At 32.5% G+C, this 14,633-nt stretch overlaps 1 protein-coding gene across 2 annotated transcripts; it reads right to left on the reverse strand.

Moving 5' to 3' along the window:
* Positions 1 to 2,056: 2,056 nt before the first annotated feature.
* On the reverse strand, positions 2,057 to 6,631 carry LOC115975348 (G-box-binding factor 3-like). Of its 2 annotated transcripts, none has more exons than XM_031096093.1 (7): positions 6,442 to 6,631; positions 5,008 to 5,165; positions 4,727 to 4,778; positions 4,551 to 4,599; positions 4,040 to 4,245; positions 3,464 to 3,667; positions 2,057 to 2,555 (listed from the first exon to the last, which is right to left on the reverse strand). In XM_031096093.1, the coding sequence occupies exons 2-7, from the start codon at positions 5,142 to 5,144 to the stop codon at positions 2,424 to 2,426; spliced, it is 780 nt and encodes a 259-aa protein (XP_030951953.1). In that variant the 5' UTR covers positions 5,145 to 5,165; positions 6,442 to 6,631; the 3' UTR covers positions 2,057 to 2,423. The 2 variants fall into 2 exon arrangements, with proteins under 2 accessions (XP_030951953.1, XP_030951952.1); XM_031096092.1 differs by having other exon boundaries at positions 6,368 to 6,631.
* Positions 6,632 to 14,633: the final 8,002 nt, after the last annotated feature.

A 14,633-nucleotide genomic window follows, 5' to 3' on the forward strand; every position in this document is an offset into this window, starting at 1 on the left:
TATTCTTTTAGCAGACTAATCTTCCTTTTTCTCTTGTCTTGGTTGATTAATGGCTAACCCGACATATTACTATTAATCTTTATTTGCTGTAATCACACTGTAACCACGTATTATTGTTCTTAGTAGAAGATGTCTTAGTTAAGAATATTTTAGTTATCCTGCTACATTGTTTTTCTTGCTATAACATTTTGTAACAGTCTTTCCTGCCATGAGCACATGACATGCTCAAGACTCCTGTTAGGGCACGTCAGCACAAGAAGGGCCCAACTTGCGCACAAGCTGGCTTAAGGTGTGTTTCAGTTAGGCCAGTCTCGACTCTCCTACCCCAGAATCAGAGGACCGTGGTACAGTAGGAGTAATCCAGCCCAAAACACACAAAAAAGCCCACCACATTTGGTTTTGGTATAGGTTGATCTGTGTTGTTGTTTTGTTTTGGGATAGGTTGATTTGTGACTAAGGTGTGCAAAAATAGTTTTAATGGTAAATTAAAATTGTACCAATGTGTGTGTGTGTGTGTGTGTGTCTGTTTTTTTTTTTTTTCAAGTTAGAGGGTTCAAATGAAGTACATGTAGCTCTGATTATAAATGATGTTCGAGTTCAAGCTTATCAAAAATTCTAATAGCTTGAGCTTGGCTTGATTCATTAGCCAAGTCGAGTTTGAAATCAATATCATGCTCAAACTCGAGCTATAGAAAGTTTTTGTACTTGAGATCCAACACAAATATTTTATCAAGCCTATATCAAATTTATTATCAAGCTTATTTGGTTTGGACAAGTATTCCTAAATCCTAAACTTAAAGTCTTAGTAAGATATGAGTTTCATTTTCATGCTCATATCAAGCTTATTATCAAGCCTATAAACGAGCTTAGGCTCAGCTTGTTTTTTTTTATTGAGACTTATTAATGTTCACAAACATGTTCATGATTTTTTTTTTTTTTTTGATTGGGCATGACTCGTTTATTAAACAAGCTTAAAATTAAGGCTCAAGTTTGGTTTGTTTATAACAAACAAAGAAAAACGAGCTTTTGATCGAGTTAAACCTAAACTGTTTATGAACGATTTGGTTCATTTATAGTGCTACCAAAACCATTACAAAAAGGACCCAGTGGCCATGGACAATGAAATTGGCATTCTTTACAATATTAGAAAATGAGCAAAAATGAAAGGAACGAGACAGCTGGTTTATGTTGATGATGATGGAAGAAATGGCCCAATAAAGGGTGATTGCAATCAATTGACCTCATTGCCAAAATCAATTACCAGGTGTCAAAGGCCTTGTAACTAAATTGACACCTCTCCATATATAAAATGCTTGGGGGTCTAGGGAGAAAAGAGTTCGAGTTGCAGAGTTACCAGGTGTTAAAGGCCTTGTAACTAAATTGACACATCTCCATATACAAAGTGCTTGGGGGGTCTAGGGAGAAAAGAGTTCGAATTGCAGAGTTAGTAGCACGTTGTAATTATTTATCCAAAAAAAAAAAAAAAATTACCAAGTAAACCAAGAACATTCACTATGACATGTAGTTTTAAACATTTTTGTTGTTGTTGTTTTTATTATTATTATTTATTTTAATGAAAGAGCTACATATACAACTTTTTTACAACAATTTAGTTAGCAAACTTAAAATAGTTCTCATTTAAACACACCACTTATATCACTTTTTTATCTAACATTAACAGATTCCTTATTTTTTCTAAGAACAAATTGTTTTTTTTTTAATCTATTGGCTAATATTCAAAACTTAATTTAAATGCTAATGTAGTATTTTAAATGCCAATTTTTTTTAATATTATTTTAATGGCTACGTCGGCATTAAATGTGTCAACTATGCACTCTGTCTGCCACATGGGCTATTTCCATTAGTGAAGCAATTGTAGGGATCAAAACAAGAACGCTTTTTCAATTTTGGAGACTAAAAGAGGTAAAATTAAAAATAATGGACCAAAATGGAAATATGGTAAAAATGTAGAGACAAAAAATGCATTTATGCCTAAAGTATTCAATGGCTCTATATCTTAGTACTTCCATATTTTCAATTACAATTCAAATGGCAAACACCCCCCCCCCCCAAAAAAAAACCCAAAAAAAAGAAAAAACTGCATCAAAAACCATATGCCAAAATGTCAAAAATTAAAGCAACCTGCAAAAAATAGGCATTAGAAATCACCATTAGAGCTTTTGTCCCTCCTAGCTAAGTTGTTGCTTATATATTAGTTGCCTATTGTGAAAGTATATATCATTTCGAGTAAACTGGGCTTTCCATCTTTTGTGAAAACCACATAATTAACTAAAAATAACATATAGACTATATGCTGAATATCACACCAACTTCATGGTCATCCATCAGCAACAGCATCGGCTCTAGACCTGTTTCTAATAGATGATGCTTGGTTTCAGAGTCTTTTCAGGGGTTTCACATTCCTATTGCACATTCCCAGTCACAGAATGATTGTTGGGAATATTCTCAGAATTTTTTGGTTGGGCCAAAGCAGTTTCAATCTTAACAGAAATAATCTCTTCTTGCTGCTCCACCTGTGTATTTTTTAGCTTATCCTGCAAAATCAAAGACGTGTAAGCTCCAGCTAAAAATGAATACAAAATCAGCCATGCTCAAGGGGGAAAATCTGAAAATATTCAAATACAGGTTTAGGATAACAGCAAATATATATTATGCAACATAGAACCGGATTCCCTGATTTCCCATGTTCAAATTAACCAAATAGCAAAGCAAGCAAACCAATCTAAACATATTCATTACTAAAGAAACATCCACATCCTCAATCGTAAATTTCTATGTCATTATCTTTGTTATCCTGTCAATCTAAATTGACTAAAATGCTGCTTCAGTGTAGTGATGTCTTGGTTAAACTCAGCAAATATGCCATTCCAATCACAAAAGAATTGTCTCTGTCAGCAACAGAAAACCCTGACAGAGTAGAAATTAAGGCCCTTAGTCTGCATATGAAGAAGATTTCTCACTTTTGGATGAAATATAACCATAGTTACCAAAACTCCAACATTATTTTTATTGGTAAGAAGCACAGGCACATAATGGATCTTGAACCCATGACCACATCCTCTACCATGTGCTTATAGGGGAAGGAGTCATTTGAGCAAAATTCATTGGTATACCAACCAACCATGCATCAAGAATTATAACTTCAACCAAGTCAATGGCTCAAGACTAGTGAGCCATATTTCGTTCAATTGAGTACAGGATTACCCTAGATCAGTCCACCCCCAACCAAAGCCATGAACTGAAGTCACGCAACTATTGGTGCCAACTGATAGTTTGATCGCAGACATTATTATTTATTACCTCATAGAATCCAAGCATTAATGAATAAGTAAACATAAATACCAAGTACCAAAAACTGTGGCAAGTTGGCACAAAGTAACAAGTTTCTTAAAATCAAAGTGCAAGCACTTGAGAAAGAAACGAACAGACTTTATGAGATTACCATTAATGCAGCATTTTCAATCCTTATTTTTTCAGAATCCTCTTTCAGCTGATCCAATTCAAATTTAAGGGCTGTATTCTCCACATTCAAGGATTCATATCTCCTCATAAGTTCATCCACTTCAGCCTGCTTCTTCAACCTAGATTTCCTTGCAGATTCTCTGTTAGCCTGTTTTCGTCTCTCCCGTTTCAGCTGCCTTTCATTCTGAGGGGAAAAAATTCAGAATGAACAGTGAGAATTTACAAGAACACTTCTTTCCATTCTCTTAAAGTTGTCTCACATTCCAATTCAGATAAAACTCAAACTCAACAATAGAACAATGATTAAGCAAAAGCTTACCCCCCCCCCCCCCCCAAAAAAACACCTCAAGGTTAAATTGACCCTGTCTCAGCTAACTCTGACTTACAAAATTTGGGAAAATCTTTCATCAACCCCATAAATCATAATTCAGAATAGTAAATGAGTTTAATTTCTAAACAAACAAGTACAAAATAATTTTAATGCTTATCTTATTAGCGTACATATCGAAGTAGAAAGACATAAAATTTGAGCCCAGAGGTAGAGACATTTCTGTACCAGGATGAAACCTTCAAAAGCCAACCCTGCACCAGCTGAGGAAACAACAGACACAGCACTAGGTTCTATTATCTCATTCGGTAATCCAATGGAGAATTCTGCAACTTTAGCAGGGGCAGGAGCATCCTCAGACACTGTAGCGGTTCTTCCATTTCCTTTCTCTTCACTTGAAGGACCAACCTGAGTATCGACTTTCTTGTTTTCGTCTGTTGCCCAGATAATTTAAGTAATAAATTAGTTAGTATTGAATGATTTCGAATTACTTAAGACCAGTAATAGGACTCATCAGTCTTTAAGCCAACCAGAAACTATGAGATATACCATGACCTTTTTGAATCAAAATTGGTAGAAAAAAAGGGGGAGGAGAATTAAGTTGAACATTTCATTTCAAAATGGATGCCACAAGAGGCATTAATCCCTTTCAAACGAAATTTGCCTCTCTAGTCAAAGGATAAACCATATTTAAACTGTGAGCAAAGAGTATAACCCATCTCTTAAAACTTATTATTACCAGTAGATAGCACTCTCTCAGAACCATTAATCCTCTGAGCTTGGCATGCCTATTAAAAAAAAAAAATCTAAATTATTTGAAGATCATAGTTTGATGTTGTGTATTAATCAAAATAAAGGATATAAAGGGGAGAGAGAGATGAACAAATAAGCAGATTTAGGAAATGGAATCCTTACTCCAGTGTTTCCAGCATTTTCATCTTCTGAACCATCTGTTCCATGTACCAAACTGCAATCAATCAAAAAAAATTGAGTTTATTTCATTTACACTTAATCAAATGATGGATGCTGCTGAATGGAGGACAACCTCAGCCTGTGCAGAAAGAGCACACAAAAGCAGAGAGGTTATCATCACCTTCTTGAGCTTACTAGGTTTGCTAACACCCCCCACCCCCCGTCCCCCCAAGAATAAATAAACATATAAAGGCAAAGAAAGATTCCAAAGGTAGTCCATCAACCTCTGCGATGCCTCATGGATTAAGCCTCCAGCATCACCTGCAACAATATCAGTTCCAAATGATACTTCAAGTCCATCCAATCTTTTTAACTTCTTTTTTAAGCTTTGATCCAAATTGTCTGATGACTTGAAAGGCATTTCTGTGATTGGAGTTGCCACCTGCACCTTAGTGACAGTTTGTTAAGATTCACTTTCTATTCACAACTAACATGTGTAGTATGACAAAGTGCTTTCTTTAACCCCCACCCTTCCTCCTAGGTGAAAATGCTACTTTTTTATATAAATAAATAAACTATTAAAACACACACACATATGCTTTCAACATTGCCCAGTTATATTGACATCAATAAAGGAGGCAGGCAAAATTTTAAAATCAACTCTTCCATTATATTTCAAACATGATAAAAACCCAAAATGGAAATAAACAAAATGTTCATGATTTGGGAATTTTTAATGACAAGGAACAGTTGTCATTTATAGTGTAAACAAAACAAGGAAAAAGACAAATCAGTATTTAGATTGTCAGAGTTCAACCATGGACAACCCCTTTTTTCCCCTCTTCATTCTTAAGCCAGAAAATCCAGACCCCGGTCAGCTAAAGTAATAACTTCATCCTTTATGATGGTTCGGACACTTTGAATTTCGTTGGACCAATCGAGATGAACCTTATTAATAATTCTTTGGGATTGATTCAGGCCTATTTACCCAAACATATTAGAAGACAAGTATTATGCAACAGTAAACAAAATAAAACATGTTCAAGTTATTACCAAACTCCAATTTGCAAATAATTGTTATGGCACAATTTTACATACATACATACATACATACATATTAAATTAAATGTGCTTTATAATTATTAGTTATCCCTTAGTATCACAAACTTAGTATTCATATATGATTCAAAATTTACAAGATTTAGATTGCTTCTGATGTACCCATGTAATTTTCTATTAATAATAAATATATTTCTAACCTTTTATCAAGAATTTTTTTTTATTATTTAAAATTTACAAGATTTACACATTTTCAACCAAACCCAACATTTTTTTTTCTATTTTTTATTTAAATTAGTAAATTAGAAACGCAGCCTATTCGTTTCAGTCCAGACCAAAATAATGAGCAAAATCAAACCCTTTTCATTTTATCAATTTCTTTTCACTGTTCTCAAATAATTCAATTTTTAAAAAAAGATAATTTAAGGAGAAGCATTAATTAATTAATAAATTAACAAATTTTTCATAACAAAGTACCATTTTTTAGAGGCTATTTGATAATTGAACATACCAAACCGATATATATATATATATATATATATATGTATAATCTATGGGAAAAAAAAAAAGGAAAAGAAAACATACCGGAAAGGTTGAAAGTTAAAATACGAATAGCAGGGAAAATTGGAAGAGAGAGAGAGAGAGAGAGAAAGGTAAACCTAGGTAGGTTTGTTATTGATTTGTAATGGAATTGATGGGAATTGGAGGGAAAGGGTTTTGATGAGAGAGAGAAAGGGACAGGTCACGCGGGGTGCATGTGGAATGAATCTGGATCTGCCGATCTGGAGCTGGATGGATGGTATGTCTGTACTCTCTGTATGTGTGATTATCTCTGAATATTTTGTGAGTTTTTTTATGTGGGACCGGTCACCGGTGTTTTTTTTTTTTTTTTTTTTTTGAGAAAGTGTCACCGGTGTTTCTTGTTTCTTGTTATGGGATTGTTTTATTTTAATTTTATAGTATTAAAAAAAAAATTGAACTTTTATTTAAGGATGTTTTCACAACATTTTCGTAACAAATTTTAGGTGTCAAGTTTTTACTAGCTGTTAATAGTAGCCAAAAAAAATAATTTGGCTAAGGTTTGTTATTTAAGCGTTATGAAAATGCTATGGACATAACACTTATCTTATTTTCATTTTTTTTTTGGTAGAACTTATCTTATTTTCATTTTCAGCTTCTTTTCATCCTTAAACTTTGTAAATAGTTTTTTTTTTTAATTATTTTATTCTTTTCAATAATTTAAAGATAAAAAAAAAATTCAATAATTTAGGGATATATATATATATATTTAAGTTTAAGGACTGAAAGTGAAACATTTTCAATAGTTTAAGAATGAAAGAAAAACAAACATTTTAAAGTTTAAAGATGAAAAATAAATTTGTAGTCAAGTTTAAGGACCAAAATAGTATTTTACCCATTTTATATTAATCTTTTATGTTTGATTTCATATTCGCTCTTGTTGTTCATTTATGTTAGTACTTAGTAGTCTAAATTCTGGAACATTTGACGTTATATGGGTGACGTATCTTAATGGATGACACTTAATGGTCTGATTACTAATAGAAATGGATGACAAGACTAATTTGAAGACAAAATCAAATATGAAAAGTTAAAACGAAAATTTTAAAACGCAAAAGATCAAAATAAAGATAATTCCAAACTTTAAGAGTCAAAATTGTACTTTAGTCTTTTTAAAAGTTGGAGAAGAGAGTGCACTATGTGCCTTTAGACATGACAAAATCAAATCCTAACTCGATAGCTCGTTCGTGTCCTAATGAAAAAAATAGTAATATATGGGTAATAGAATTAGTAACCCATTTTAGTTCAATACACGACCCAACCTAACTCGTTCATCAAGTCTTTATTATGAAATTTTAAACTTAATTTTTAATTGGCTCATTTTCAATTTATATTTATATTTTTGTATGCTAAAGTTATATTAATTTTTTTATATAATAGATGAAAATACTAATGATATTATTGGTTGATGATGAGCAATCCTCAAATATAAATGTTTTCAATGTTAGATCTATTGCTAACATTAAGTAGCTTTTTCATGTGTTTAGTATAAATTTTCTTCATAATTATTTACTTTTTTTTTTTTTTAAAAGTACCCTATGGTTACATGTTAAATTTTATTCATAAAACTGTATATATCGTATGAGTTTTACTGTTTTAGATTAGGGTTTTTTTTTTTTTTTTTAGCCCTTCAACTTTTTAACTTGTGTGCAACTTTTAATTTCTTTTTTAAGTATAACTATAATTTTGCAAATTTACAACAATAAACAAATAAGATTTTAGCAAAATGCTAATCCAAAAGCACACTCACTTTATAGGCAACTTCACTTTATTCTATGGTTCATATATAACATTTATACGCATTTTCTTTTCTTCTTTTGTGGAATTATTAGACTACTAGATTATTAGAATTAATTATTGATAATATCGAAAAAATCATCAGTGAGCCACATGGTTCCAACACGCTCGATACCAGACTTGCCTAACACAGAAAAAGACCTTACAGAGAGTATCGGTGTGGTACCGACAAAAGACCCTCCGAAGGTTAAGTCAGAAGAGAGTTCCAACAATGTTAGAGAGTATGAGCTTTAGAGAAATTGTGCATACCTTTTTCTTGAGGGTCTTTGTGTTTTTATAGTCGCATAGGGCCAGACTCCTTTGCTTGCGGAATAAGTCTTTTCCTTATGGGGAAGATACTCATTAGTGCGTGTATATTCTAGAATTCTACTCATGTTGGGACTCTATAAATCAGGGCTAATCGTGTGTCGTAAGTATTTTCCATTTAAGATTTCTTGGAGACCACATAATAATGGGCTAAATGCCACATGATCGTTCGGTCTATACATGCCACGTCTATCCATGCCACCTCCGTCCAGATAGCTCCGTCATGCATAATTTTTCCTCTTCAATTATCAAACTATAAACTTAAGGATTTAAATATAATTCAACTTTTATCTTTTTTTTTTTCTTTTTGTTGTTGTTGTTGTTGTTGTTGTTGTTGATAGAAAGCAAAAAACGATGTTGCAAACTATGTTTATGTAAAAAAAATACGGGTAGTTTCAGGTTGAACTGACATGTCAAAGACCAGCTAAGGGTCCTAGAAAATAGAAATAGAAATCCATTTTACTCCAATTAATTTTTGACATGAACTCAATCGGGCCATACCCGAACCTAATCATCTAATTCATTTTGCCAAGTCTAATACGGTGTGCACCATGCTCTTTCTTTGGGCCCTCATGAATTTTATGTATTAAAACGTCACTACTGATTTTTATAATTTATTAAAATGTTAAGTTTTGAGTGGTGTAATATTACAATCTAACGACTAATATTAATATCATTTCTACCGTGGCTATGGGTGGATTTGGGATGGGTATAATTGGGTTGGGTATATAAAAATCATTTACCCATTAAAACCCATTTAACTAATTACTTCTAGCCCAAATCCAACTCAACCTAATTATTATGGGTAAACCCCAACTCACCCAATTACTCAATTATCAAAATTACTAAAATGCCACTAAAGTGAAAATGACTAAAGTACTCTAAAATCTTCAAAAATGACCAAAATACCATAATAGGAAGGAATTTGAGAAATTAGAAACTGACAAAAAAAATTCCATATTAGAGAAATAAAACCAAAAAAAAATTGAAAATGAGGAGTTAAAAAAATTTCCCAAATTTTCTTGCACTTTCTTGGTAGCCAAACACAACAACCAAAAAAATTCTTAGTGGAGTTTAACCTAGAAAAATCCAAACCCATAATCAGTTTGTTAAGGCCTTTAAACCTAGACTAAAAATCCCTTAACCATAAATAAAAAAATAATAAAAAAAATCCCAAAACCCCTCAACACTTTTCACAAAAACCAAGATTCAGAACTACTGAGAAAACCACAAAATCTAAACCAGTACCCAGCCACCATTGTTGAACCAATTTTTTTTTCTCAGATCTGCAAATTTTTATATCTCACAAACTCAAAACACAAGAAAGAAAGATCTAGATTACAGTTACACAAATAAATAGCATCCTAGGAAAAAAAAAATAGATCAAAGCCAAGTTGCTCCTCAAGTTGTGCCTAAGATTGAGCTATTACTGTTGTGCTTGAAAATGATGTCGATCTCTTTAGGATCATCATCGCTAGACTAATCTCAGGGGCTCGAGCTTTCATTGAAAATCTCTCACTGAAACTGCTGGGTTTTTGACTAAAACTTGATTGAAGGCCGAGAAAATGAGGGAAAATGAGAAAACCCTTGTGAAACCCTGAAATGTCTGAGGGCTGGGTTTCTCTTTTTTTTTTTTTTTTTTTGGGAAGAGCTGAGTTGAATTTGGGTATATTGTTTTTGGGTTAAATGGGCTTCAATGGGTTTTTAGTTAAAACTCAATAATCACTGGGTCTAATTGGGTTGATGCCCATTTAACCCAATTAATAATTGGGTGGATTTGGGTTCAATTACAGTGGGAGGGTTTGGGTGGGCAAATAATTTTGGGCTTACTTTGTCATCCCTACTTCTATGGTAAAACAATCATTGCAAATCATCTTAAGAGTTGTGAAAAAAATTGTTTAATTAAATTCTTTACATCTGTGTTTGCGCTTGTGCATGTGAATGGATTAACTTCGTTGAGAGTTAAGATTTTTTCACTATTGACAATGCAGTTAATCACTAAGTAGACTTCAATCCACGAATACCTACCAAGAAATAGGGAAAATTTATACTAAACTCATTACTCATGGAAGAGCTAATTGGATTTTACCATTTCATCAATAATTAAATAGATACAAAACCCAGTTTTTAGGTGTCTTTAGGGTATTTATTAATGGACTATTTTAGAAAAAAATTTATACCATTTTTATGGAAAATATAAAAAGTTTTCAGAAAAATCTTCAAAAAAATCAATTACATTTTTCTTTTCTGGTAAAAAAATTCTAAAATTATTTCTTAAATCAATGCTTTTAGGGCATCCTTTAAATTTTTCCATAGTCAATATTAGTATAAAATACATGGTTATCTTCCTTTCTCTTCTTCCCATTTTTTTGGCTAAGTGGTAAAAGAGCCCAACAAAACCAATCCCAAAATTTTTGGGGCTAAATGACAGAGGAAGCCCAACAGAATCAAAATCTACACACCCAGAAAATAATTGACAGTTGCCTAATGGTAATTGTAGTTAGCTTATGATGCAATTCTCTTGTGAAGGCTTTTGGCACTTTCATCAGGAAGTTAATTAAGTTTTGAATGGTCAAGAGTCATGTTGATTCAATAACATTATCTAGTTCATTTCATGTACATAACTTGGGTTTCAATCCCCATTCTTCACTAGTTGTAAGAAAAGCAAAATTCAAGTTATGGATGCAAAAATAAGGTTGGGGTGCCACAAATTGATTACATGATTTTGTGGAAACTCATGCATGCGCATATACAAACACATTTTTTTAGACCTCATATTCCATTAACATCCTAATATTTAAAAAATCCCCATAATGTGTTAAATTTCTAGACTTTTGAATTTTAATAACAAAATGAATTGGTTAAAAATGGGAAAAATACTTTGCAAGAATGATAACAAAGGAAAAAAGGAAAAGGTAATATATACATCATATATTGTAAGACTCATCTTCTAGGATTAGTTTGGATGGAGGGGAAGTAGAATAAAGTTTACCAGAGCTTGAAGAATAGCTCAGCAACATTAAACAAGAAAGAAGAAATGAGCTTGAAGAATAGCTCAGCAACATTAAACAAGAAAGAAGAAATGGTGTTGCTCCTTCTGGAGACAAACATTTCAAGCATAAAAGTGATGTCGTTCCAACTCAGGTTTCAGGTAAACGGTGTTGTTATACATAGACTTATAAATCATCGGACTCATGAGTCATGAGATAAAGGAAACGGTGTCGTTTCTCATTAATCCAAAACGTAATGTTTATGTAACGGAATCAGTTAGTCCGAGTGGATAGGAACCATGCACATGATGACTGATGAGTTCTTAGTTTGTTAGATTTTAGCCCTTAGTACGGTTATCATATCAAGCTCTATTCCATATATGTGAAGCAGTAAAACAAATTTGTAAAATCATTAACTTAAGCAAGATTTGTAAACTCACATTTTCTCTTTCAATAAAATTCTCTCTAGAAATTGCTTTTCTTCAATCATTTCATGAATCCAGATCTGATGTGAGAAGGGTCATCCCTCATAATAAATATGTACCATACTTTTTTTTTTGATAGGTGTACCACACTAATTGTTTCAATAATATGTACCCTTTCACCCTGCTTACTGATGAGCATATTATCTTATGCAAATCACCTCAATTGCTATGGGACATGATTTTTTGGGCATTTAACATTATTTTTGGAACATTTAGTTAGTTATCAAGTTTGCAAAATTATTTAGTGAACTAGCATCTCGAGACTCAAGTTTAATGATGGAACTCAAGTCTTTAAAACTTAAGTTGCAAGTGATGGTAATCTGATGTGGAAGAAAAAATCCACATGAATTCCTACCGTTGGATAGGGTTGTACTTCTTTAGATCTTCTCCTTCTTCTTCTTCTTGTTCACTCTATAGAACTCAAGTCTGAGATACTTAAGTTCCACGTGGATAAATTATTCCATGTCAGCTGTGTGTTAGCACAGGAACTCGAGTCTTAGAGGCTCGAGTTTTGTCACTAAACTTTAGTCTGAGAGACTCGAGATGCTAGTTTACAAAATAGTTTCAATAACTTGACAACTAATGAAATTGTTAAAAAATTGATACTAAATGCCAAAAAAAAAAACCCCATTTTGTTGCTCAGTTGCTCTCCATTGTTTCCCTTTATTTGGTGCAAAATCATTGTGTGCGTATGCTGAGGGTGACTTTGTGCATGCAAGCATGAGTTTCTCACACAGAGAGAGAGAGAGCTAGCTTAGAACCAGCCTACCAGGAGGAGTAGCAAAACTTTTATTCATCAATGTACTTCACATCAATCCCAGTAAACCATGATCAACTAAAATCAAAGAAAGATGTTAATTCAATCTTGCCATGTGTGTCTATTACCATAAAAGAGGGCTAAAATACATGCTAATCCATATGAACTGCGCCAACGCTCTTGACATGACATACTGCTCCCCTAAAGCATTTCAAAATTATTTGTAACATACAAGAAATAAGGAGCGCTGCACAGCCTGCATGAATGCTTGTTGGAATTATTGCACAAATTATTTACTTTTGTGATTTTGTGAACAAGATAAAAAAAATCAATATTAATACACAAATCTATGTGTGAATGTACAAGAAAAAATAGTGTAAAACTTACATAGCAAATGAATGTAGAATGGTTGATACAAAACTGATCGAGACTGGTGTTTGACAGTATGTCCTTAAGACATATTTCACCCCTCACACTATTTATTCAGTGATGTTTTAAGTCTCTTAGACGTCTGCCTCTCAAGATACAATGATCAACAACACATAGAAAAATCACTACAATCTTCGTGCACAACGAAGAAAGAATGTTTTAAGTCTCTTAGACGTCTGCCTCTCAAGATACAATGATCAACAACACGTAGAAAAAGCACTACAATCTTCGTGCACAACGAATAGATCTCTCTCTCTCTCTCTCTCTCTCTCTCTCTCTCTCTCTCTCTCTCTCTAAAGACTCTTATGAATGAATGAAAAAAACTAAGTTTCTAAAATAAAATTAGGGATGCCTATTTATAGGCACACTGACACTCATTTAGAATAGGTGCAATTATGAATAAACATATTGTTACATAATCGAATTAGTTCAGAAAATGTGCAATAGTGAATAGACATATTATTACACACTCGTACTAGTTTAGAAAATGTGCAATAGTGAATAGACATATTGTTCCAAACTCGCACTAGTTCAGAAAAGGTGCAATAGTCAATAGACACATTGGTTTAGAATTAAGTACAATTTGCACAAACAAATATTGAAATTAGGGGTGTGCATGGATCGGGTTAGGTGGGGTTGAGGGGATCTTTTGACCTAACCCACCATAGTGGGTCAAAAAAAATTCAACCCAACCCAACCCATCACATAAGTCCAACCTAACCCATGTGGGTTGGGTTGGATTGAGTCAGGTTGAACCCATGGGTTTGACAAAATTTTTTTTATTATTATTATTAAATTGAATAGAAAAAAATATAAATATTAATATATTAAAAAAACCTAAAGATTAGTATCAATGTAACTCCTTAAAGGCAAACAACACTAATGACTAAACAACAATAGTAATTTATTAAAATTTGTGTGAACTAATTGGCTTTTATATAGGATAGGAAGAACTAGTTATTTTAAAAATTTTATTAATTATATAATATTATATATATATATATATTTATATTCGATTAGTATTAATAGGAGGAACCGAGGAAGTGCTACTCTATAGCTGGTTTTTTTTTTTAATTATTAAATATATAATATATATTTAAATATATATATATATATATAAGTGCCCTAGCTGATTTAAAAAAAAAATTATTAAATATATAATATATTTTAAATATATATTAAATATGGGTGGGTCAGATCGGGTTTGGCGGGTTTGTAATTTTATGACCCAAACCCAACCCGACCCGCTATAAAATTTTTTTTGTAACCCAACCCAACCCACCAAACCTTAAAAATAGACCTAATCCGGCGGGTCGGGTTGGGTCGGTGGGTTTTCTGCACACCCCTAATTGAAATAAGCCCAACCCATTTGAGCTAGAATTTATGGAATCAATTTCTCATTCACACCTTAATTGAATAAAATAATTTAGTTCAATTATTTTGTAGTTTTTATTAAAAAAAATAGAGGGTAAATTACTCATTTGATCCTTAACCTTTAGACTATATGT

This window comes from Quercus lobata, chromosome 2, assembly GCF_001633185.2.
Source record: "Quercus lobata isolate SW786 chromosome 2, ValleyOak3.0 Primary Assembly, whole genome shotgun sequence".
Classification (NCBI taxonomy): domain Eukaryota; kingdom Viridiplantae; phylum Streptophyta; class Magnoliopsida; order Fagales; family Fagaceae; genus Quercus; species Quercus lobata.